Genomic DNA, 24759 nt, shown 5'->3' with positions numbered 1-24759 from the left:
CATATACTGTACTACCCACATATCTAAACAGAAATATAACTTGATATGTAAACTCTTTAAACTGTCCAAAGCTCATTTAAATGTGGTGAGAAATGATAATGGAAGGTTAAAAAAGTTGTCTTGCAAGTAGGATTGGGCAATAAATCAATTTTATTGTTTATCATCCATCTTTATAATAATATTGTTACAAAACGCTAATGAGAAAGTATAATGGTTAACAGTTGTTGATACGTCTAAATGCATAAGAACATCAATTTTTTTGAAAATTATAGCATTGCAACGTTCCAGAAAACACTATAAACCTAAAGGAAGTATTCGAGTAGCCTGTAATTGCAATGTTGCAGATTTCCTTTGGCTGGGGTTTTTGTTGCATGTCATTGTCCCCTATGCCCCTCCGGCCTTGTTTCCTGTCTCTCTAGACTGTTAATTGTTCAATAAAGTAAAAACATATATATATACACAGTCTTCAAAAAGACAAATTATTGTTAACTTATTATTATTAAATAGATAATAACAACGTCAACTTTGAACATATTGCCCCCTCGACAAGTGCTCTAACATGTCTTAAAGCATGTTGTGTCAGGCTTGCAAAAGTCAAAAGCTGCGAAATTATGTCATTTTGGGAAGAGATTAAAATTTTACAATCAGTGGGAGAGGCCCTTATTCCTCTTTTCATGCCAGCACAGACCTCCACCGTAAACAACAGCTCTGCACCACATTAGCTTGAGTTTGAGGAAGTCTATCACACGTCTGTAATGTGTCTCAAAATAAGCACTTTGGCTGACGATTTACCAAAACAACAGTTTGCTGCGTATCACATCCATTCAACACAAAGAGAGAAGACATATGTTTTCACAGCCTTCCTCCCTGGTTAGGAGGAGAGTCTTCCTCAAGGATCCATCAGGCTTTGGCTTACACACGGTCACTGATGGCCAGGGTCAGGAAGATGGATGGCTGATACAGACTGGGTCCATATCAGAGTTGTCATCCTCTGCTGAAGGCCCTCTCTCTTAATACAAAACTGAGCAAAGCCGGTTTCTGCTGCTTCTGAATGCTAGCTGGCTGGATGATTGGCCTAGAAAGGAAGCAACTGACAATAATATGTACTCTCTGTGCACATACTGATATCACAGAATGATGCAAACAAAGAGTAAGACTGTATCTCCAAATATACACAGGCACAAGCATGTGCACCCGAGACAGTGTTCCAGAGTTTAAAAACGAAGACTGGTTGTATTATAATTTCAAAATGGCATCTTGGCCTGGACCACCAGCTACTAACCCACAGATGAAAAACTAATCTGTGTGGAATTTTGCTTGTGTCAGCAACATTAGACTTCTGTACATGCCTGACAGATGGTGGGGGATGTCAACCAGGTAGGCTGTTTCCGGGGGAAGAACCAGACAAGACCTTTTACCCCTGGCTCAGCTGAGAGATGGCATGGTGAGAGGGGTGAACCACTCCCCTCAGGAGTACACACACTACACGTCACCTTCTTAAGTATGACCAGTCACCAGCCCCTCCCTACTCTTTCTACGGAGGCAGCTCATTCCAACATGCACAAAGGCTGGGTTCAGCTGAATGGCCTAAATGGCAACAGAGCTCCTGGCCACGGCAGCTCAGACCAGCTGAATGGTCCTCATTGTGTCCCCATGGTCACAGGGGGCTAGCAGAACTGGGTTGTTTTTTAAGAGGCCATTTGGCAGGCCTGTGTTCTTATCCGAGCAACGCGGGAACAGGCATTTCCACTTAGTTCAGAGGAGGGCTTGTTATGGACTTACGAAAAAAGATGACATGATGACATGCCACATGCATCCAGTCATTAAGGGGCTAGTTGGGGTGCGCGCACGCACACACACACACACACACACACACACACACACACACACTGTCAGCAACTTTTTAAAAGTACCTATGGAGTATCTGTGGTAATTTGTCAGACTGAAAGTATAAACCCTTTGAACTTAATGGGCTAAAACATCTAAAACCACTAACATGTCAGGCCAACACACTAATTACTGATCTACATCTGAATAACACATTAACCTTAGAGGTCAGACAGCTCTTAAAATACCTAAAGATGCACTAAAACATTAGCTTACTTTCAATATTGGCTGATATGAGCTGTAAAAAGGCATCAATGGTCCTACTCCAATATTTTTATAACTAACAGTAATACGCTTGTAAATACGCATTTGTAATTCTTTTATTGGGGTATGACATGTAATATAACTGTCATATGCCCACAAAAAAAATTGTCATAGTCTTTTATTAGTACCATGTTCCTTTTTAAGGTCTTATTACAGGCATCAATGAAATAGTTGACCTGCATTTGTATTAAGAGTCTCGCAAAAATGCAAATCAAATACTGGTTAACATTTTCAGAAACCATATTACACCCCTAAAATAACCAAACATCAATCAGCATGGATAAGTAGACACTAAGCGGTCTCTGTGCAGGACGACTAGATTCGGTCACCTCAGCTGGAAGAATGTAGCCCAGGTGCCATCAGGAGGCAGGAGAAGGGGGATACTGTCATTGGGATGTGACAGTGTGTGTCAATGGGTGTAGAGCAGGAAAGGGGCTAACAGCTGCTCTGGGGGAAGGGGGGGTTTGCACTATGCTGTGGATGAATGAATGGTTGAGATATTTGCTTACTACAATAAATAGACACATCCATCACCAACCTACATCCACAAGAGCAGAACAAAAACAGCGTACACCTGACACAGATCTCACACAATCTGCCACAAGATTGAGGGTAGTGAAACCCATGATGAGTAGCGCACATAGGTAAACCTATAATTCCAGTAATAGCTGGTTTACATTGGTTTCTAAGGCTCTGTAAACATCTTGTTGATCACTGAGGTCATACACTGCGTTTGCTAATTAGTGACAGTCATTCATAACAGTCTGCATCTTCATATGACACCAGAGCAGGTGATAACTGTGGGCCTTATTACATCTCAACACTAATCACAGTGACTCACAGTTTCTACTGCAATAAAACATTTTCCAGCTGAAACCTGAGCACAGATGTACAACACAAGGCTAGTTACGATGTAAAACTGGAAGCCATGTGGTCACAGACGAAGCAAATTCCCACCATATGAAGAAGTTTAACTAAGATGACAGGAGAAAGGTCAAGCCCTGATAGCCAGCCAGACCTTGCGTCTGGTCATCCCCGTCAGACAGCCACACACCGCCAGCTACACACACACATACACACAAACATAACTATGGTTTTGACATTCAATTTTACAAATAAGTAAATTTGGTACAGAAAACATCTTAAAATCGATGTTTTGCTTTACATGAACCACTATATAATTTGAGATAAAGCAGACACGAGGAAATGGATGAAAGCCTTTCTCTTCTTCTGCTTGTCATGCACTGCTAGCTCGCGTGCCCACATCCTGTATTAGCACAAAATAAGCTAGCTTCAGCGCCTGGCGTAAGCTCTCATTCAACGTATTATTAACAGAAAGTAGAATAAAGGGAGGGAAACAGTCGATGCTGGTTAGCCCAGACAGCTGAGACACATAGCTAGCTTGGAAAACAGCTATAGCATCTCTCCCCCCCCCCCCCAATCAGCCCATCAGCCCCCTCCCATCCTTTACCTTCAGACAGCTCGAGATCCAACTCCGACAATTGGTCTCTAACCTCTTTTGGCAGGGCGGACAAATCCACGCTGCGGTCTGCCATGACTTCGCCGATAAACACAAGTGTAGTCTAGTTGAAAAGGAACGAGGCCGTTGTGGGTAAATGTAAAAAAATAGAAATAAAACGCCCTCCCTCAAGACACAAAACAAGCATCAGAGTGGGAGAGACAGTCCATCCGCACGGCTGGCCCCTCCGCCATAATGGGAAAAACTCACCAACGGCATCGAGCGGTCACGTGACTGCCTTTACCTCGCGTGTTCGTTAATTCACTGCATCCCAGAAAAACACACCGAAACTGTTGCTCCCCCTGGCGTCTCACTAGCAGAAACACACACACACACACACACACACACACACACACACGCGCGCGCGCGCGCGGTTTACGTTAATAGCGTTCTCTTAATACATCCATGGTTAATATATTGTGTACTGTAACATAATGCCATTCTCACTCTCATTATATAATAATATAATATAAACCTATAGACTTCCAGTGGATCCTTGGCCCCTCAGGGAATCCCAGTAGAATCAACATAAAAAGTTAAACTATATTATGTTTAATGTAACAATGTTCTCAGATTTAATTAATATATATATATTTCAATGTGTGGAATGGTTTGGGTATTGAGCTTAAGCAAAGTCCAAATATAAATAAATTCAAGAAGACACAAACAAATATTTTTAAGAGATATAGGGATGAGAAACGGTTGGTAGGATGAACGTGAGGTAATTGTTTAAGTTATAGTTGATTGACACTGGTTTGATATTTGGGTTGTACATAAGAGCATTGGAATAGTTGTGAGACAAATACTAAACTAAAAGTTGTGTGAAGGGATTTTTCACTTATACACCTAAAGCCTAACACTGTGGCTAGCCATGGTGGAAAAAGTACCAGAATATCCTACTTAAACCTGGATTAAGAACAGGGCAGAGCAGGCAACTGCCCAGGGGACCCAAAAGTTCCCAGGTTTACTGTGAGGTAATTGGATTAATTGGACATTTGAGTTTACACAAGTGATCATAAAAAGAAACTGACTGGGGCACTAATGCCAGCATAGGAGCCTACTGGTTGGTTTTAGGGGCTTTTGGCAAAATACAATATAACATTACCGGCATGTATAGACTGTAGAGCTGTAACTAACGATTATTTCATTATCAATTAATGATAGTTAAAATATTGAAGAATGCCCATTACAAGTCCACAATGATCAAGATGATGTCTTCAAATGACACCATGTTTGGCACTTCTGCTTAAAGGTCCCATGACATGGTGCTCTTTGGATGCTTTTATATAGACCTTAGTGGTCCTCTAATACTGTATCTGAAGTCTCTTTCCTGAAAATCAGCCTTGGTGCAGAATTACAGCCACTAGAGCCAGTCCCACAATGAGCTTTACTTAGGACGTGCCATTTCTGTGTCTGTAGCTATTGAGGAGGAGAGAGGGGGGGAAGGTGGAGGGTGGGGGTGTGGCCTTGACCAACTGCCACTTTGCTCGTTTGAAAGCCATGATGTCTCTCTCTTTCTCATGGGTGGGCCAAATTCTCTGGGCGGGCAAAGCAGAGAAAGGGGAGGTAACCTTGCTCCTTATGACGTCATAAGGAGCAAGATTCCAGATCGGCCCATCTGAGCTTTCATTTTCTCAAAGGCAGAGCAGGATTCCCAGGGCTCGGTTTACACCTATCGCCATTTCTAGCCACTGTGGGACCATAGGCAGGCTGGGGGAACGCACATTAATGTTAAGAAACCTCATAAAGTGAAATTTTCATGCCATGGGACCTTTAAAAAGTAATTGGCCGTCTATCGACAGATCAATTAACAACTAATAGTTTTAGCTCTAACTTGTGGACACTTATGAGCAACAGTGTTGAAATAATCGATGGTTTGTTGCCCGAGAGCAGGTTAATCCAACCCTGGTTCTACCTGAGATATATCACTTGATTTTAAATTGTACCTAAATTCATGTAAGAAAACTTCAAAAGGCCAATGTGGCATCATGACTGTAACCATTATAAAAATAATATACCCTTCCAAACACTCCCTCTGCAATTAAGGGCTGCTTACAAAAAGTTGCAATGATGTTTTCCTTATAAGAAACATGGACGTTGCCTTATGAGGACAACACACTTCGAAGCAAACTTGACATAAAAGCATAATTGTAGGCTACTGTGTTACTTCTGTGCCGTTCCAAAAGTACTTGACAAAACATCAAGTTAAAAGCAGTGCCATAGCAAGGATTTGAAAAATACTAAGGTCACGAGTCTAGCCTCTAAATACACACCACACTTTTCCAGGAAAATGTAATATATTTTTAAGTTAAATGCTTGATTATATCTTCTGTAAATGTTATTTCTCAACAAGGTCAAAATGCTGTTTCGAAGCCTTCCTCCACACTACCAGGACTAAAATCCTAGATACCGAATGATATATCTATTTCGGTTTTGGTCTAAAAGTAGTCAAATTTAAACATTTGAGGGTTAAACAAAACTAGAATCAGTCTATACGATACTCACAATGTTTACATTTTTAATTGCAGAATATAACCTTAGGCTGCTACATGCTCCAAAGTCCCCAGAAAAATATGGAGGACATGACCTCAGAGTCCTCAATAGTAGCTACGGCCATGCTTCAAAGAAAGTTGAAGAATTATAGAATGTACTTCAAAAGTACATGAAACAAATATTCAAGTACAGAAACCAGAGTACTTATAATGAGTTATTTTGCTCTTCTCTACACAGTCATTAGTAACAACACAATCATGTCAGTCAATGACTGAAGGGGGAGGGAACACTGGGTACAGACAACTATGAACAAAGCAGGCAGTACAATGTCCTTACATACAGTATATTCTCTCCTATTCAAATACACTGCCTTTCATACCACATTTTACCAAAAACTGACTAACTGCGAGTCTCCAGTTATGTAAGATTACAGCAAATTTATAATAAACAACTTTTTGTCATTGTGAATCTAAACTGACAACAAACAAACCAAACTTTATAAATGTTCATTAAGATGTAGTTACTTTAATTAAAACTGCAGCACTGTAAGTGTTCATAGTATTCCACTTGGACATGCATGGAAAAGTAAATATATTCATATAGTACAGATATGTACAATACAAAGACAATTTTTGAAATCATCAGTCCAACAATGGGAGTGTGAGCCACTGTGAGTTAGTATTAATATACTATGTGCAACTTTCATTGTTGCATTTTTCATTAAATTGCTCACAACAATTCTAGGTAATAATAATATGCCAAAGACTGTAATGACAATTGTTAGTTGACCAATTAAAAAAATAAGTTAAAAGGACAGTCAAAAGACATGACCAAATTCATCTTTAAAGATATACTGTAACAAAGGGGATAAATTCACTTTTTGAAAAAGGACTCATGACATTTTTCTGTAGAGAAACCAAAACTAAAAATAAATCTGTGTTAAAGAAATTAGTTTCTATATTCATCAGTACAATCAAAAAGTGATATGACAAAGGTTGTTTAGTGCTGAAAATAGCACACAACAACAGAAAACAAGAAATGACAAAAAAGGTGCCAATGACATGAAATACATGAAAGCTAAATATAGTTAGACTTTTCGTTTCATATGAACAATCGTCTATAAGGGACTGCCAAATATAGCGCCAGCTCCAAAGTACAACAAAATGCCGGGGTCGCCATTGGAACTGAAGGACAAGAGGTTCAGTCAAAGGTGAAAGGTTTTAAAGTTGCTGAGCAAATTCCCATTTAGGTATACAGTACAGATAGGAGAAAATATGATTATTTTTTTAAAAGGATCCGATATCTCTGAAAAAGACCAAAAGGACAAGAGAACTGGAAAACTTTAAATGAAGAGAAATACAAAGCAACAATAAACTTGCATTATTTTAGTGCATAAAACATGCCCTTGTGGTAATGGACAGATATCTTATTTTTGAAATATAACATCTTGCAAATATATGATCATATCAGACAAGTGAAGGGAGAAACATATACAGGAAAAAAACAAGAAAAGCAAACCGCTTGTTTAGGTGTTGTTATGTAAAAATACACTATCTTGGTAAAATATCTTGGTGGGATTTCTAAAGCACTGGAGACATTCAGAAACTTTTTCCACTCTCAAAGCTTTTACCAGTAAAGATGTCTTTGCTGTGTCTCTCCACCAGATGACAGCCAAGTATGGGATCATTTTATGTCACTGAGAAGAGACCAATGGTTAAATGAACCATTCATTTTAAAGGCTTTGAGGAATCTTCAACAAGTAAATCGTTTGTTCCTCATTGGTTGTTTTTCATTTGATGAAATAAACAAATCATGTCAAATATATTATTCTAAGGCTCCATTGTTTTTTCAAATGAGCAAAACTGTGTTTTTTAGGGGGATATCGGAGGCACCAATGTGATCTTAAGGCAAAAATGATCAGACACTGTGTGTGAGATTGAGTGTAAGTGCAAGTAACAAGCAGTGATATACTGTAGATTGTGTCACTGTGACCTCTGAGTCACAAAATAACAGAACTTCCCCCAGAACAAGTACATGGTGGTCTTTGGAGATTCAGATATCTGATTTGTGGTCATTATGGCTTAGTTTAGGTTTGGTAAAGAGCAGAGAGACCAAGGGGTTCATCGCACTTCCAACGAGCAGCAAGGATGTGCAACCATCCTGAGAAGTGTGAAATAGCAGTTACAGTAAGTCCAGGGCCCACACAGAGAAACACAGTCACTAGAATAGTTTCATATAAAATAGAAAACGCATCCAATTACAAACCAATAAACAGCAAAACTGTTTAAAGGAAAGTGAAGATGAGGAGGAGGAGGGAGGGAGAGGCTGAATTCCCTTCAGGTCAAAACAAAATTGCTCACACAAACTACTTTTAAGGTAATACACTGTCAATCCAACGTATTTTGGTTCTGTGGACTAATCTGGGAGGATGTGCCAATTCATTTTAAAAAGTATAGCTGCACATAGCTGTATCAAGAACATAACACCCTAATAGAAAAAGTCACATGCTAACAATCCAGCTATTAACGTATCAGATCAGGAGTAGGCAAACTGCTATGTTCTGATGTATATAAATATATACGCACAGAGCTTATCACACACACAGTTTATTAATTTTATCATAAATGGGAGTAATTGAGGTAAGGTTTTTGGGTCCATGATGAGATCGCCTTGGAGGTGGAACCATTATTAACCATTAACCATACAAAAGGTTTGAGTGAGTATTTGAGATCTAAGTCACTGACGTCTAGACAACTACTGCATCTTTGGAGCTAAGGATGTATAGGGACGTATGCTGTGATGGCATGAGTGGGTGTGTGCGTGGCTAAAAAGTTGTGGAGCACAAGGCACTATTCCCTGCTGAAAACAGTGTAAAGCCCTGTGTGTTGTTTGGTATGTGATTTGATCGAGAATGTTTATCCACACGTTTGTGCAAACTGTTCATTACGGCAGTACACTCAGAGTGATGCAGTCCTACAGTCCAGTGAAGAGCCATTTTGACTGAGGGTGGGTGGAGAGATGAGTAGGGAAGCACAGAGGGGGAACAATGATGGGAGGTTGGAGTCCAGCCCCTGTAGTCTATGGCAAAGTGAACAGGAAGCTCTCTCAAAAGTCTCAGTCCATTCCCAGAAGGCTGCTGCTGAGCTCCAGGCCACAGCATGATGGCTCCACAGGAGGTCAGAGAGAGCAGAGGAGCACAGCGAAGGGGGAAGATGAGAAATTTGCACTTCTAGATTGAGGAAAGTTGGGAGGGGCGGTCCGCTGCTCCTTTTTACCCCTGGGTGTCGAATGTGAGCCAAGTCTGGGCCGGGGTGGCATCGCTCATCATCTGGCAGCAGATTGAGACTGTGCAGCCATGATAATGTGAGAGGATCCACTCTCAGCCCTCTGATGCTGGCCCATTCCTGCCAGCACAGACATAGCCATGGCCTCAGCTGCTGCCCTTGAGCTCAGGCCATTGTGCCCTGCAGAGGGGCTGTGCGCCAAAGAGCTGTGCTGGATCACTGGGGCAGGGGAACCTGAAGGCTGTGAGGTGTCTTTCATGCTCTCTTCTGCAGCTACACAGAAGAAAAAAAGGACACAATTACAGATGTATACTTAAACTGGCAAAAGCATTTCACTTTAAAGCTTTAAGACAATCCCTACCAGCTTTACTGAAAAGCTCCAGACATTATCTTTGTTGTTTAGCAGTTGCACCATTTAAGAATGACGTCCCGAATAACATGACGATACCAGGTGAGTAGCATGGCATCATTTTAAAAAGGTTCACCTAAGTAGGCAGTCTTCTTCTGTAGGGTGGTCACAGGACAGTCCTTGTGGGCCAGCAGCAGCTGCTTCAAATGAGCCACCTCGTTCCGCAACAGAGACACTTCATTCTGTGGGATCAAAAAATAAGGACTTACACTTTTCAGAATTCACATTATAGTTAGACATACAGTTACCAAAAAATGGGGTCAAATTATTCAAAACAGAGAAACCTTGCACGTTTTTCAGCTAAGAAATGCTGTTAAGGGGTAAGCAGTCTGGTTTCCACTACAGTACAGCTGGCAGTGGAGAAGTGGTCATACAGTGTAAAAAAAAACAACTTAAAACCACAATTTAACACAATAAAGATATGAAACAAGTTGTAATGAGTCCCACGGTTTCAAGTCCTGTGACTTTAACCATTTGAAAAAATGACCTAATAAACTGATGGAAAACACCTCACAAACTACCACGACGTGTTAGTGTGACCATGCACACTAACACAGGCCTCCCACAATACACATTTCATCCCTCCCCCACCCACCCACTCACAGACAGTGAGACGTTCAGGTTGCAGAGCTCCTCAGCCTTCTTCTCTAGGGAGCTGACCCACAGTTTGCGTTTCTGTCTGCAGCGCGATGCAGCGGCCCGATTCCTCTCAAGGAAGCGCTGCCTTCGCTCATCTGGGTCATCTTCTGCCGTCCGCCGCCGACGCCCACCTGTAGGCTGTGCTGGAGACACCTAGAAGGAGAACAGGGTAAAGGGTGAGGAGGAAACCGAGAGACAGGGGAGGGGAGCGGAAGAAATACAAGAAAAAAAGGGAAGTTTGAGTCATAGTTTCATTATTTTAGTCAGAGCACATTATAGTCATCTCACCACAAGACATACAGCCCAAGTTTCTAGTGATAAGCTATACATCATACAAGGTTTATCTCAGTTACTTTTGGACATTTATTAGATTTTGACGTTTATCTTGGACCTGAAAATCATGTTACCGTCAGGTCCTTGACTATAGACAACACAGTGTACCTGAGGTTGTGCAGGTGATGGAGCATCTGGATGTTGGACAAGCAGCTGGCTCTGCTCTGCCCTCTGAGGTATCATGGGGCTGCCGCCCATGGACATGACCCCCATACTGTATCCTGACGGGCTCTGCTGGGACAGTGCAGCCTTCAGACGCTACAGGGGAACAATGATATGACCAACATCAATAACAAGCACAGGAATTGGAATACAAAGTCCAAACCAACAGTATAAATGGTATACATTAGTATGTAAGTATAAAAGAAAAAGGCTTTATCACTGGCAAAGAAAAGGCAAAGAAAGCAGAAACACAGCAGGTCAGATTCAATAGCACTACTTTTTTGTATTTTATGTCATCATTTGCATACACCGCACCATCATAGCAATCCCAATCTACATAGACTGTACTAAGTTGACTCCATGTTAACCCATCAACTCATTTAAAATATCAGGAAAAATAACTTGACTTAAAGCTTAGTTACTAATCTTCAATACAGCCTAAAGTAAGTTCTTGATCACACTTGTGCACCAGATACACTTTGGGATGAAAGCTGATTTATCTCTAGTGACACATTTTTGTACTGCTGCTCAGTTACACATTTTACATGCAGTACATCGGTGTAATGCTAGATCTCTGGTGTTTTAATAACATAATTAAATAAGCAGCAGGTTTTACTGCTCTTTTCCTCAAGAAAGTTAAAAAGTACTCTAATTCTGCATCTGACATCTGAGCCCATGCTGACCTGACAGTGTCACACAGTTCCAGCCTGTTTTCAGCAGCACATTTATGTGTAATCCTGTTCTCAACCCTTTTGTACTGGGTTCAGCACTGGAAGCTTTGTAGCTGATGTGAGACAACTAAAGTTATATGTTCCGGGAACAATTTTCAGATGATGTTGCTCTGCGATATTGTGCTTTATCCAGCTGAGAGTAGTGATTTGAAAATAACAATTTGTGGCAGTGAAGGCATACAACTGGTCAAGAGCAAGTACAAGGCAGCATTTTGACAATAATTACTTGGTAGTAACACGGCTGTCCGAAATCACTCAGTCCCTGCATACTGCATAGTGCACTATATTTACTGTCCATTATTTTATTTGACGGTCTGAGTGTGTAAATGTTGGGGGTGCACGATTCAGATTCGATTTTCAGTCTCAAGATTCGATTCAAAATCGATTTTCGATTCAAAAACAATTCTCGATTCAAAAAACGATTCACAGTATGTAAATGCAGTTACTATTCCCATGTGATTGCAGTAGACATACAATTAAAAAAAATAAAAAATTAATTTAAAAAGAATAAAATATGAATCGATTTTTGGAATTCTATGAATAGATTTTTCAGCAGTTTTTTAGATGAATAGAGCTTGAATCGCAGTTCGAATGTGAATCGATTTGTTTGCACACCCCTAGTAAATGTATGCACTTAAATATAGTAATAACAATAATTATTATAATTTTGGGATAAATAAAGTAGTTTGAATTGAATTGAATAGTGCCCTCCAAAATTCCACAATGGAATAAAGAAAGTAGCATCAATGGCATGTACACTACTTTCTGTAAACAATCCTACGATGCAACGCGCCACATTTTACAGATGCAAAACTTACTGTTATGTGACACTTATCAGTGATAAGTACAGTCATGTGAAAAAATTAGGACACCCATGTAAAGTGGACTAAAAAGAGGAATAAAAAAAAATCATCTTTTGGAAATTGATCTTAATGCCTTAATTAAAAACAATGAGGAAAAATCCAACTTTAAGGACACCAATTTTCTTTGTGAATGAATAATGTATCGTAATAAATGTCTTCCTGTAAAATACAGGGGGCATAGTAGTACACCCTATGTTAAATTCCCATAGGCAGGCAGATTTTTATTTTTAAAGGCCAGTTATTTCATGGATCCAGGATACTATGCATCCTGATAAAGTTCCCTTGGCCTTTGGAATTAAAATAGCCCCACATCATCACATCCCCTTCATCATACCTAGAGATTGGCATGGGGTACTTTCCATAAAATCATCTCTCAATGCAAATCAAACCAGCTATTAGACTAACTGAAATAAAACCATGCCAATCTCAAGGTATGATGAAGGGTATGTGATGAAGTGGGGCTATTTTAATTCCAAAGGCCAAGGGAACTTTATCAGGATCATAGTATCCTGGATCCATGAAATAACTGGCCTTTAAAAATAAAAATCTGCCTGTCTCTATGGGGATTTAACATAGGGGTGTACTTACTTATGCCCCCTGTATTTTAAGGAAGAACATTTATTTATTTACATTATTCATTCACAAAAAAAATTGGTGTCCTTAAAGATTTTTCCTAATTTTTTTAATTAAGGCATTAAGATCAATTTGCAAAAGATGATTTTTGTATTCCTCTTTTTAGTCAACTTTAGCATGGGTGTCCTAATTTTTTCACATGACTGTAGGTGTACGAAATCTCAAATTACTGCTTACTAGAGTAAACTGATTATATAGGAAGTAGTGACTGAGCGAACCCATGTCCATGTGTCTGACTATGTCCACAAAACATTCAGCACACCAACAAAACTACTATAAGTAAATACTTTGTGCATGTTGTAATACTGTAAACAATAACCACACTAACTCAGTCTCATCCGAAATACAGTTGGAACGTGGAATCCTTACGTAGAGCTCAGTGTGTACTTTGCAGTATCATAGAATCAGGACCAATTGTGGTGTTGTGTTGGAAGGGTTAAATAAACAAGTAACTGCAGTAAGTCATATGATGAACAAACTAAGCCAGTGCAGAGGAAGGCTGGAGGGTGAAGATGGAGACAAAAAGAACAGATAAAGAGATAAAAATAGAGAGCTAATCTAGTGCTGACCATCTTGGCCTCTGAGTGGATGCTGTAGCCAGAGGGGGAGTTAGAGCCGCTGCTGCTGCCTCCCAGAGGAGGCCCGGGGATCCCAGGAATGTTGGGTACCATGCACATGGGTCGGGCCAGCTGGAGACCAGATAAGATGCACAAATATACATGTATTAACAACTTCAACTAACTTCTCTTAGCTATAAAAAAAAAAAAAGAAATACAACATGTTTAGACTGCTGGTCTGGCTTACATTGATGACAGAGGGCATATGTACTGGACCAGGGAGCACAGGCACTGCCTGACCAGAGGGAAGCATCATCATGGGGTAGTGGCTGGTTGGCGAACTAGCCAGACAGGAAGTTAAGTCATAAACATATGTTTATGTTTGTATAAATTACAATTTTATACAACAACGTTTCTGTAAACATAGCAACTATCACCATCAAGAAAAATAATTTCCACTTCAACCCCACCAAATAATCCACACTTACATCCATCATTACTCGTCCAAGCTGTGCATACAAAGACTGCTCAAACCCAGAGATGTATATCAAATTTCAAAAAGGTTTTAAATACAGCATATGTCAGGTTAATGACGGGGAAATGTATTAAAGTTGCACAAAACAACTAACATATTTAAACTTGTGCAGCCACAAAAAAAACGTGATGGCATCTTGAGTTTGAAAGGTTTACTCATAAGCATCATATAGGTTCAACATAGTGTTGGAACCAGCACATCTAGAATCTGGGAAATGTGGATTGTATGTGGAAAATGTGTTTTTTTAAAAAGCTTAAAAGCTACTTAAGGCAAATCAGGGTTAAAGCGGTCATCAGAGCTCATTAACAGGATGTTGAACGTTACTCACCACAGAGTACGATTGGAAGGTGGTGTCTGTGTGATGACAGAGGTGGGTGACGGCATGGTGGGCTGAAGGGCATCAAAGCCCAAGTGTAGTGGGAGGGAACCTGGACGCACAATAGTCGGGGTGGGGGCTGAACTCCTGGGTGGTGTGTCCTGGGAGAATAGCGATGAGGTAAGTACATCATTTAAGGATCCACCCTCCTCTCTATACACTCACGCAAACCCCTCTCCTCCAGCATTCTGTCCTACCTTTCCTTTAACCAGAGGCTCGATGCTGTTTTCTGAATCTTCAGAGAAAGATTCAGGGCTGCTTGGTGGCGAGGAGTCGACCTCTACAGGTGCCTCTTCTTTCACCTTCACGTCGGATGATGCCTGCACGCTCATGTCCACAGCCACAGAGTTGGGAGCAGGGAGCTGAGAAGGACAGAGACAGTGAAAGTGAGATAAAGAGTGTAAGTTCACATGACTTATCAAACAAACTACTAGACTACAGTACATCAAAAATGGAAGCTGGTATTTATCACACAAACCAAACAACCATAGCATTAGTTAACACTATTTTAGGTGCAATAAACACACACTGAACCATTTTAATAAAATTATCGTAACAAGCTATTGCAATAGTTTCAGTTATGATGATACACAGACAAAGTGCACAAAGCAGGAATTTCTGCAAGCAATCATTTTTTGACTCATTAAAAAGAAGGAAGTAAAAAATAATCTTTCATTGTGTGGAAGTCTTGTAGGAAATTCCATTAGTTTCTGTAAATAATTATACATAAAAGGCATAAACACATGCATGCACAAAGATGAAAACATTGACAAACTCATCATCCCCAAGCATTTCTTACAGAGTTTTTTGCTCTCTTGTCATCATCGTCTTGTTCGAAGGAGCTGGCCAGCTCATTGAACAGACCAACCTCCTCGCAGTTCTTTAGGAAGCGGGTGGGAGTAGGTGTCTGGTCTGGCAAAGCAAATGCATAGAGACAACTATTCAAAGCAACATTTTCACACGTAGTTCACACAGCATTGACTATAGAAACCCATGTCATAAATGTGTCTTTGGAGCTGCTTTTCTTGAGATTGTACTAATAGTGTTGGAACACGCTGAACAGTCTTCAGCTGAGTGCAGGGAGAGGATTTTTAACAAAGAGGAAGAGGTACGCTTTGCGTTTGTCTCCAAGGCAAACAGTACACTACCGGCAATGATGACAGAGTCTGTCCTGGCTGGTCCAAATTTCAGTGTCATCTCATGCTTGTGTTTGTGTACAGCCAAGTGGTCCTCATTGGTAAACCTCTGGAACAAATGAACAAGAAGAAAGAGGAAAGATAAGTACATCATATAAAGCAGCCTACAGGTAATTGTCTACTTGTTCTGGTGACTTAAGGAAATAGCCTATAGAACCTTAACCCAGATATCATATTGCAGTAATCACATACAGATGATCTCTTGGAGTACATCTCCAAGAGATCATCTTGCAGCAACACATGCAGCCTATACTGTACACATGATGTGACAAACCATAAAAAGCACTGTATCTGTGGTGTACAATTCCTTGTGTCTAAAAGCACTAAATGGGCCCATTATAGCCGCAGAACATATCTTTACACAAAGTAGAGTTATCTAGAAAAGTGCTTAAATGATTTTAACAGCAGGGAATGAATGCATGAATGAATGAATGAATGAATTGCAAGAGCAATGGTTAAAAATGTCAAATTGATGAAGCATGAATACTGTGGCATGGCCAAAAGCAAATGAGCTAACACATCACAACAGAAGATGCAAATGCAACTGGTTTACAGAAGAGAACCTGCTGTTGTCAAGCTAGTCAGTGTGTAAAACGTGGATTCTGCAAACTGAGTATCAGTAAAGCTCTATATTAGCCTTTGCTCTGTTATTTCCTATCAGGTATCTAGAGTGGAAGCTACAGGAGGTCTGGCACTGGCAAAGCAGATCTTTAGTAGAGAGCACCAACAGCTATCGTCTGAGACATGGTACTTCTTCTTTGGAGAAGTGGCGAGGTGAATCAGTCAGAGACGTAGGAGGAATAATCTTGGCTTTGGTACCAGCCTATTCACCATTGGCAGCAGCCTATTTTGGGGACTGTGTTGCAGTTGCGAGTTCAGACGTGAGCGAGTGAAGTGGAAACACAGTCAAGTGTCAAGGGGGCCTATTTTAGCCCTACCAGGCAACATCACCAATACAACTACATGTCTCATTTATCTCTTTCCTCTGAACAAGGCAGCTGGAACTTGCAGAGGAAACTATCTCCAACTAATCTTCCTCTATGAGATACTGGCAGCTAAGATAACCCCTCCCCACACAGTACATACTGGGCATCATATAATGGGGTGTTGTTGTTGTTGTCGTTGTTGTTGTTGTTGTTGTTGTTAACTTGGTAAAAGGAAAACCCCGAGCAAAGCCAGGAGTCATTCATCCTCATTCTATTATGGGCATGATTCAGACTTTCCTGGTCGACAACTGTTGCTTGTCAAGGGCAGAAGTAAAACGGCATTTGGACATAAGGCACTTGTAACATTAAGGATGTTCTGTGTCTAAATGTACACAAATAAATATCATCAAAGATGATAAAAAATAAATGCAGCGCATGTCTAAGTTTCATAACAATTTGTATGTAATGGTACTTAAACTGGTATAATATGTCAGTTATAATATCAAGGTTCAGTCAACCTTGATATGTTTTAAAACCAAAGGTTTTCAATCAAATGTTTTTTATCGTATAGTGCATGAATAGGTCCTGAGCATGTGTGTGTGTGTGTGTGTGCGTGTGTGTGTGTGTGTGTGTATGTGTGTGTGTGTGTGTGTGTGTGTGTGTGTGTGTGTGTGTGTAAATTGTAATTTCCCCATTGGGGATCAATAAAAAGTTTTTAAAAAAAAATTTAAATCCCACATTTCTCCCATTTTTGACTGTATTTTATTTAGGTCATTTCATTCTTGTTTGGCTGCTTGTGTCTAGACAATATTTAAAGCTGCACTAATCAATATTTTTACATTACCCATGGATCAAAAAATGAATGTGTGTAATTTTAAATGGGTCACTCGTTGGTCCACTGCTCTCGTCAACCCTGATTCCAGCTGCAGTATGCAGCTTTTATTCAGCACAAAATCCACTATGCGCTACCTGGCCAGCTCCAAACTGCAGACACAAAAAGTTTGCAATGACTTCGAACATAGTGGAGCATTTAGCAGCTACAGAGCCAGATATTTCCCTCAGAAGTTGACAAAGACCCCTTTCACGTCTTCAGCTGTCCTGTAAAAATAAAGGCCGAAAATGCCCCAAAAAATAATCTTAAAAAAAAGAAAAAAGAAAAAAAGACCAAAACAGAGTGAATATTAGATTTACATTTGTCACATGTACAGAAACATGACTCCAAATGAATGATAATGTTGCTCCGTGTAAAAAGGCAACTGTTTGCCAACATGTTCACCATGAAATTCATGCCACAGCTATAGACCCGCACTGTCAACGTCACTTCGCCTTGAAAAGCTTCCATGTGATTCTGTTGTTTTAACTGCCAACTAAATTAATAATGATATCTACGAATGAAATATGCAGAGTATTTACATCACAGAAACATGTCAAAGGAAAGTTTAAATGTTCAGGGAAGGGGTCCCTAGGTGTCCATAATGTTCTGAGATGAGAACAACCAAACAAATCATCCTTTATTTATCCAACGCACGCATGTTTAACTGCTTTACAGGCCTGTTGTTCAAAACGCAAATCCCATGTACAACAGAACGCTTCTGATCAGATAATGGAAGACGGCGTGTGAATCTCAAATGTTTCTTCCTCCAGACCCCAAGAGAGATAATTCATCACAAGCTCTTAGGATATCACACCCAAATGAACACAGGATCAGACAGCTAATTCAGCACAACGTCAGACATAATGTCTCCTGTGTTGAATAACCATAAGTCCTAGAACACACTAATTTTAATTTGCTGTGATATCAGGCCAAGCCCCAACACTGCACCGCGTTACTGGCACGTGAGAGCACTATTGGCACTCAACTGAGTCACTGCCGTGGCTCAAACCTGTGTCTGAAGGCGCTAGAAGTCAACAGTGACAGGTTGAAACAATAACTGTGCTCTGATTACTCACTGGAGCTTCCAGTGAGTCATTGCTGAAGGAGACAGCATTGTCTCAAAAGACAGCATGTTAGCTAGAATGCTATCTGTTTGATGTTTATTAAGCATGTTGCCTAAATCACAGCCAGTTAGCTTATTCTGGCAATGAGAACAAAGTGTGATGGCAGACCAGAAGTCTTTTCAGGGTTTTCAAGTTCTCTCATTGTATATACAGTTTGAAGCTCTTTCTACTCAAATCAAGTGTCTTTTCAAGTAAAATATAGTTTCCCTTTTGCTTGCTTTTCTTTTAGAAGTAAAATACATTCAATCATAAGTAGTTACAGTCAACTGCTGGAGAGTACTCATACAAGGAAAAAAAAAATACCCCACCACACACATGCACACACCTGAAACCCAGGGCGAGGACGGAGAAGACTTACCTGTCCACAGCCAGGAGCACTGCACACAAAAGGTCGGTCGTCCCCCATTTTTGCAAAGAGCTTGCAATGTAACTGCGTGAGAGGAGAAGAGGAGAACATTGCTGCGGCTTTTCTTGATTTGTGAAGTGGCAAATCCTGAAAACAACAAAACAGGGATGCTGTGGCTTGTAGTCTTTAGTCTGAGCAGGAAGCCGAATGCTATTTAAAAATAACCCTGGCAAGGAGAAAAACATGCACAGAGGCAGCGAGACGAAGTTTCCCTGGTGATACTTCCTTCACACAGGGGGGTTTCTGGTTGGCAAATGAGGAGCCGCTTACATGAGAGCACGACAGCTAACGTTTACACAAAGGCATCTCCCTCTCCTTCTGTCTCATTTCCCCTCACTTCCAATCCCTCCTTCTCCCATTACCACTCCCTCTCCTCACCTCTCTAGCACCTCCCAACCTTTTACCCTCTTGTGCCCCTCATTCAATCGCTCTCTGATTTAGCTGTTTCTCTCTGCGCAAAACTCTCTGTTTCATTCATCTCCATTGACTTCCTGTGAACTCTCATGTGAATCCACAGCACAAATATTTTGGAATTGGCACATTAACACTCATCTGACACTGTACCTCACTTGTACTTGTTGTCCTGGTTAAATCCAACTAGCATACATAGTATGACTATAAGTGTTCATACATTAATGTAAACTAGTGGTGGGTGACAGTCTCTGAGAAAAGAATTATAAATTATTAATAGGTAGAGGCATTCATGTTCAGTCCAGGGAAAGACAACATTTAAACTATTGTTATTATATCTTAACATCAAATAATACATAGAGTAACATCATTACATACATATTATATTGATGGATCTCCCACATCTACCTTTGCTAGCTGGTTGCCTAGATGAATTACTATGAAAATGAATTAAAATAAATATTGAATATTAATTTAAGTAATAATGCATGCTAACACTGTTGCTAGAATAGGGCTGAGCAGTATGATTTAAAATGTATTCCACAATAAATTGTCACATTTAACTCTAAAACATTGATGTCCAAATACATCTCCTAGACTACAGTATATTCCCTTTTCATGTTGGCTCACTTCTGATTGATTACAGTATGTCCAGTTTCAGTTTCTGGACTTTGAGCTAACTGGTCGGTTGAAATTCTGCCGAGATGTGACTGGTTGTTGTAGCTATTCTCATTTAGAATTCACACAATTTATTCATTAAAAACTGCAATGAGAGTTACTTTCAGTAGATAAAATATGTATCATGTCAGCAATTCCATAAATGAACTTAATTTTCCAGCCTTATGCTGTAATATAAAAATATGAAGGCTTTTATTGGGGGGCTATTAACACAGATTCAAGTCTGTTAACACTGTAAAAACAGAGGCACATAAGGTCAGCAGCATTGCTGGACATTTGAATGCACTGGAAACACTTCCAAAGCTTTCCACAGATCTACAAACTAAATGCTGTCTTCATCCCTCTGTTCCTGAGTAATGCTATTGTCAAGAGTTAAATATGCACATGCTTATGTTTGGTTTCTCCTCCTGTTGCGCCTGAAGCTAAAGTGACAAAAACTAACGCTGTGGGAGGCTCACTGCTTCTATCAGCTGTCTCCACAGAGGAGAGTAACCACCCCCCCACACACACACACCCCCAACTCCACCAAACCAAACCAAACCACCCCACCCTGTACTGTTCTGCACAGCTGAACAACACTCCATGTGAAGACAAACTGTGAAGTTTAGAGAAATAACTTGGTTATTGATTCTAAATCAGGGAGTTGAAGGGGAGTTGCTGACGATGACCAAGGGACATTAATGTTTCAGCACTCTCACTGGCCCAACGTGACGTCTGGCAGCTATTACACAACGCTGTCCCACTGACAGTACAGCAACTACCAACATGCATCAAGGCCCTTGCTATGTATACAAGTACAAACCTTTCAATAAACAAAAGCCACTGACTACTGCAATACTCAATAAGGTTTCGCTAAAACACGGTAATGTGTGTTCAAACGTATTTAATACTACCCCTACAAGACGATCCCCCTCCGAAACTTGTACTTTAATGATATATGACAGCCGCTGTAATTCTGTGTTGTTTGACAGCTATTCCACAGACTGGAAAGCAACGTTAGTTAAACATGTTTAGTATTGTAATATAACTGAGAGTTACTGACCACATTAACCTCTGTTGTACTACATGGATTGAGCATGTAGCCTAACATTATTGAGTGGGACAGATTATTCATTATGTTGGCGAGGCATAAATGTCTGAAAGTTTTCCCAGTGTTGAAGTCAGTATATTTTCCCCCTTCCTCCCTCCATTTCTCCCTCTGCTGAGGACAGCTGCCCCTGAGCCAACACATGATTACTGAAGCCTTGCGCTGGAATACGACGCTCTCCCATGATGCCGGGCCTGTAACAGGCCTAACCGTTGTGTCTCTCAGCTCCATGTCTTTATGGAGGAAAGGAGTCTGCATCGTGTTTGCAAGCAAAAGCCCTGTCCCTCTCGGTGCAGATCAAAGGGCCAAAAAAGCAGGGCAGTCTGATTTCTTGCAGACCTCCCATGCTCTGGAGAAAGGCAACAGGTCGGTGCCAGGGCCCTCACAAAGTGCTTACAATACACTAGTCTATTTGGGCAGAGATGTGTCTGCAAACAAGATACTCCATCTAGCTCGTTATACTGAGGGTGTGGACTGTGTGGGGAAATGTACACATCTGGCGTGAGGAATGGGAACAGATTTCAGAGTTTACATCTTACTAAAGACATGCTAGACATTAACTTGGCTGGCTGGCACCAACATGAAAAGTGGGACTTGGTTTTGTGGGAAGTCCTCCATAAATTTCAGATGACAGAGGAAAATACCATTTGTTTTCATAGCTGCCCAAACCAATACCTTAACCTGATTTAAACAGATGTGTTATGGTCTTTTCTTCAGCATCTATTGCTTGACTAACCCTAACCCTAACCCATGGTAAGACAATCTATCTTGAAGGACATCTTCAAAAACTGCAGCTCTATCTGTCTATCTTCACTGCTAGATTCACATAAATAGAGAAATAAATGATGCAGTCAATTTACTAGTTTGACTGATATGTCTCACTGAGAAGAGTAATTAATGTGTTGACAGTGTAAGGTTCGACTGCACACAGTCAAATGCTTTGCTTCATGCAGACCTCAACTCTGTGAGACAATAAATCAGTCTGCTAGTTACATTAGTCCTGATGCACATCACTGATATTTATTACAGGCATGGATATCAAGTCAACCTATTTTCGCCTCCTTTCATCCAAGGTGATATGGAAGCAGTCAAAGTGCCCTAATTCCTGTACCTCTCATTGAGCTGCTGCCCAAGTCCTACCGTTAACTTGGATTTCTCCGACTCAGCAGGTGTAGGGGAACCAGTCCCGGCTATAATCAGCTACAGCCATCCAGTGTTTGATGCAGCCTGCTAGGAAACTGGCTAAACAAACTGTATTAATAGCTCGCGCTGCAGCCATGACTCTGGAATCTGAGGCTTGAATTGCCAGAGGGTAGGGGAGACCCCGCAAAAAGAAAAAAGTAAAGGAGAGGGAGAGAGTGAAATGGTGAAATAGCAAAAGCCAGTCAGCGATTGATCAATTACAGGACCGTAGATATTTACTGGATCACAGGTGTAAATGTGGGCTATGAGCTTTAAAGACCGGAGATCTCTAGGTTGTAGCTGGGTGTGTGCAACAGCCAGTATGTATTTATGCAAGCAAAGTGAACCCGAGATTTGGTAAATGGAACAAATGAAATTCTATATCCATGTCTGCATAACTAACAAGGCCTAAAAGCTAAATCCATGCCGAGCTAGCAAACAATGCAGGACAGACCCAGGGCAGTTTTCTAAAATTAAATCAGAAACACTATGCCGAGGTTATTCGTGGTCTGCAACTTTTGTAAGCACAGCGTTTTGGCTCTATAACAACATGTTCAAAAGAAAAAGACCATTTAACTGGCTGTTTTGTGTTTCAAGTAGAGCCTGCACAGCCTATGGTGCTGTCAATAATTTTGCTAACTCCTTTATGGTTAATGCTCTATAGCATAGTCAGTCAAATGCTGTACAGTATGTATACATAGAAGCATACATGCTAAACATTTATTTTTGAAACAATACATGTATTCAGCATATGTGTAATGTGATAATGTTTAAGTTGCAGCAAAAACATTTCTGTTGCATAACAATCACTACTAGAGTGGGTCAAGATGTTTGGTTAGATAAAACCAAAGCTACAGTTTTCTCTGATGTAACTCTATGTGATGGAATGAGGTACAACTCTGCCAAAAACATGACCTACATTCCAAATGAAGGTGTTGACATGCATGGGGATGCGGATCCTGGGGCGTTTAACAGCTCAAATTGCAATACTATGGATATCATATTTACTTGAGACTTTGACTTCTTTAGAGGCTCTTCTTGCCCAGATCCAGATTATCATTACAGCATTTTTTACCGCCAAAAAACAGACAGGAAAATCTTTTCGTGGGGATTCAGGCATGTAAAAAACAAGGTAAATGTTAAACTGCAATCCCAAAGTCCTGCAAACTTTAGTTCCTTCTTCCAGACAACGCCGACTGACGAAAAGTTTGTCTTTTTTTGCTTTCATTACTGTCTGGCGACGTACGGGCACACTTAGCCATGCCTTTTCCCGTAACAAGACCGCCTTTTCTTTTCAGCAATTGGCTATAAGATCGTCAGTCAACCGTATCTAACGCATGCAACGCTTTGGACCCTGTCAATAACATCGGCTAGCTGATTCTGATTGGTTAGAAACCCGAAATCAACTTTTTGTATCCTCAAAAAACTAATGGCTAGCTGGTATGGCTAGCGTTAACAACAGGCCGAACGCACATTCAAAATGTGTAATAACAGCGCTACTACCAGTTTCAACGATGACAACAAACACACATCAACGCTAATTTAATTATATTCGAAGTGAACTGGTGTATTTTAAAGCCATTACGGACAGTCAAACAATGTAAAAAGGTTGGTTGGTTAGCGGACTGACACTTGAGTGCAAAGCAAGACAGTGGGTCCGAATGAAACGTTGTAACGTTGGCTGCCACAACAGTTTTGACAATTAAATAGAAGTGTAGTTTTAACATTAACGAACACTGAAAAACTAGTGCGCCGATCGCTACTTTGTCATAGTTTAGTGTATTCGACATATCTATGGTAAATTTAAAGGGTAATAAAGTGTTTACAAACTCACCCTTGCGCCCCTCTCTCTCTGGCTCCCCTCTCCTCTCCTCTCTCTTGGAATTTGACACTCCCCTTCGTCGTCAAGTCATCGCGGGAATTCACCTCAGTTCTCGTAGCCACTGCCAGCTCCATGGCTAGACCATATAATCCAGATGTTGAGAGTAGAGGTTTTTAGACACAATTTTAGCGAGTTTCCGTAGTCCTTTAATACCCTGTAACCCTGTCTAAAAAGTATACAATATAACAGCCATCAAACTACATGATAATGACGTTTAATTACTAATCAGGTCACGGAAATTTAACAGTTCGGATTTTTAGTGAGACTCCAGATAGCCAGTTCTGCCTCTCTGAACCACATCATTTTGA

The 24759-nt window shown here is 40.5% G+C and overlaps 2 protein-coding genes across 3 annotated transcripts in view; both read right to left on the bottom strand.

Annotated features, from left to right (window-relative positions):
* dip2ba (disco-interacting protein 2 homolog Ba) overlaps positions 1–3890 on the bottom strand; it is a 39295-nt gene extending 35405 nt beyond the window's left edge. Inside the window, exon 1 of the mRNA XM_078254914.1 lies at positions 3623–3890. Coding sequence (XP_078111040.1) covers positions 3623–3707 — 85 coding nt within the window. The 5' untranslated portion in view covers positions 3708–3890. The remainder of the gene's footprint in view (positions 1–3622) is intronic.
* A 2284-nt stretch (positions 3891–6174) lies between these two features.
* On the bottom strand, positions 6175–24464 carry atf7a (activating transcription factor 7a). 2 transcript variants are annotated; one of them, XM_078254912.1, is made up of 12 exons: positions 24404–24464; positions 19164–19298; positions 15834–15930; positions 15485–15597; positions 14883–15047; positions 14638–14786; positions 14022–14115; positions 13787–13906; positions 10937–11086; positions 10460–10648; positions 9933–10038; positions 6175–9720 (listed from the first exon to the last, which is right to left on the bottom strand). In XM_078254912.1, the coding sequence occupies exons 2-12, from the start codon at positions 19260–19262 to the stop codon at positions 9488–9490; spliced, it is 1515 nt and encodes a 504-aa protein (XP_078111038.1). In that variant the 5' UTR covers positions 19263–19298; positions 24404–24464; the 3' UTR covers positions 6175–9487. The 2 variants fall into 2 exon arrangements, with proteins under 2 accessions (XP_078111038.1, XP_078111039.1); XM_078254913.1 differs by having other exon boundaries at positions 19164–19235.
* Between the last annotated feature and the right edge of the window lie 295 nt (positions 24465–24759).

Source organism: Sander vitreus, chromosome 7 (genome assembly GCF_031162955.1).
Source record: "Sander vitreus isolate 19-12246 chromosome 7, sanVit1, whole genome shotgun sequence".
NCBI classification, from domain to species: Eukaryota; Metazoa; Chordata; class Actinopteri; order Perciformes; family Percidae; genus Sander; species Sander vitreus.
The sequence above is the reverse complement of the archived record's forward strand: the minus strand, read 5'-3'. Positions and strand labels throughout refer to the sequence as shown.

Bases quoted from the DNA above. Each gene is read 5' to 3' on its own strand.
- atf7a (XM_078254912.1), bottom strand. From the start codon at position 19,262: ATGTTCTCCTCTTCTCCTCTCACGCAGTTACATTGCAAGCTCTTTGCA. The intron at 14,787-14,882 runs GTAGGACAGAAT...CTATTCTCCCAG, and splicing joins AGCCTCTGGTTAAAGGAAAG to GACACACCACCCAGGAGTTC. The intron at 11,087-13,786 runs GTCAGCACTAGA...GTTCCCCTGTAG, and splicing joins TCCACTCAGAGGCCAAGATG to CGTCTGAAGGCTGCACTGTC.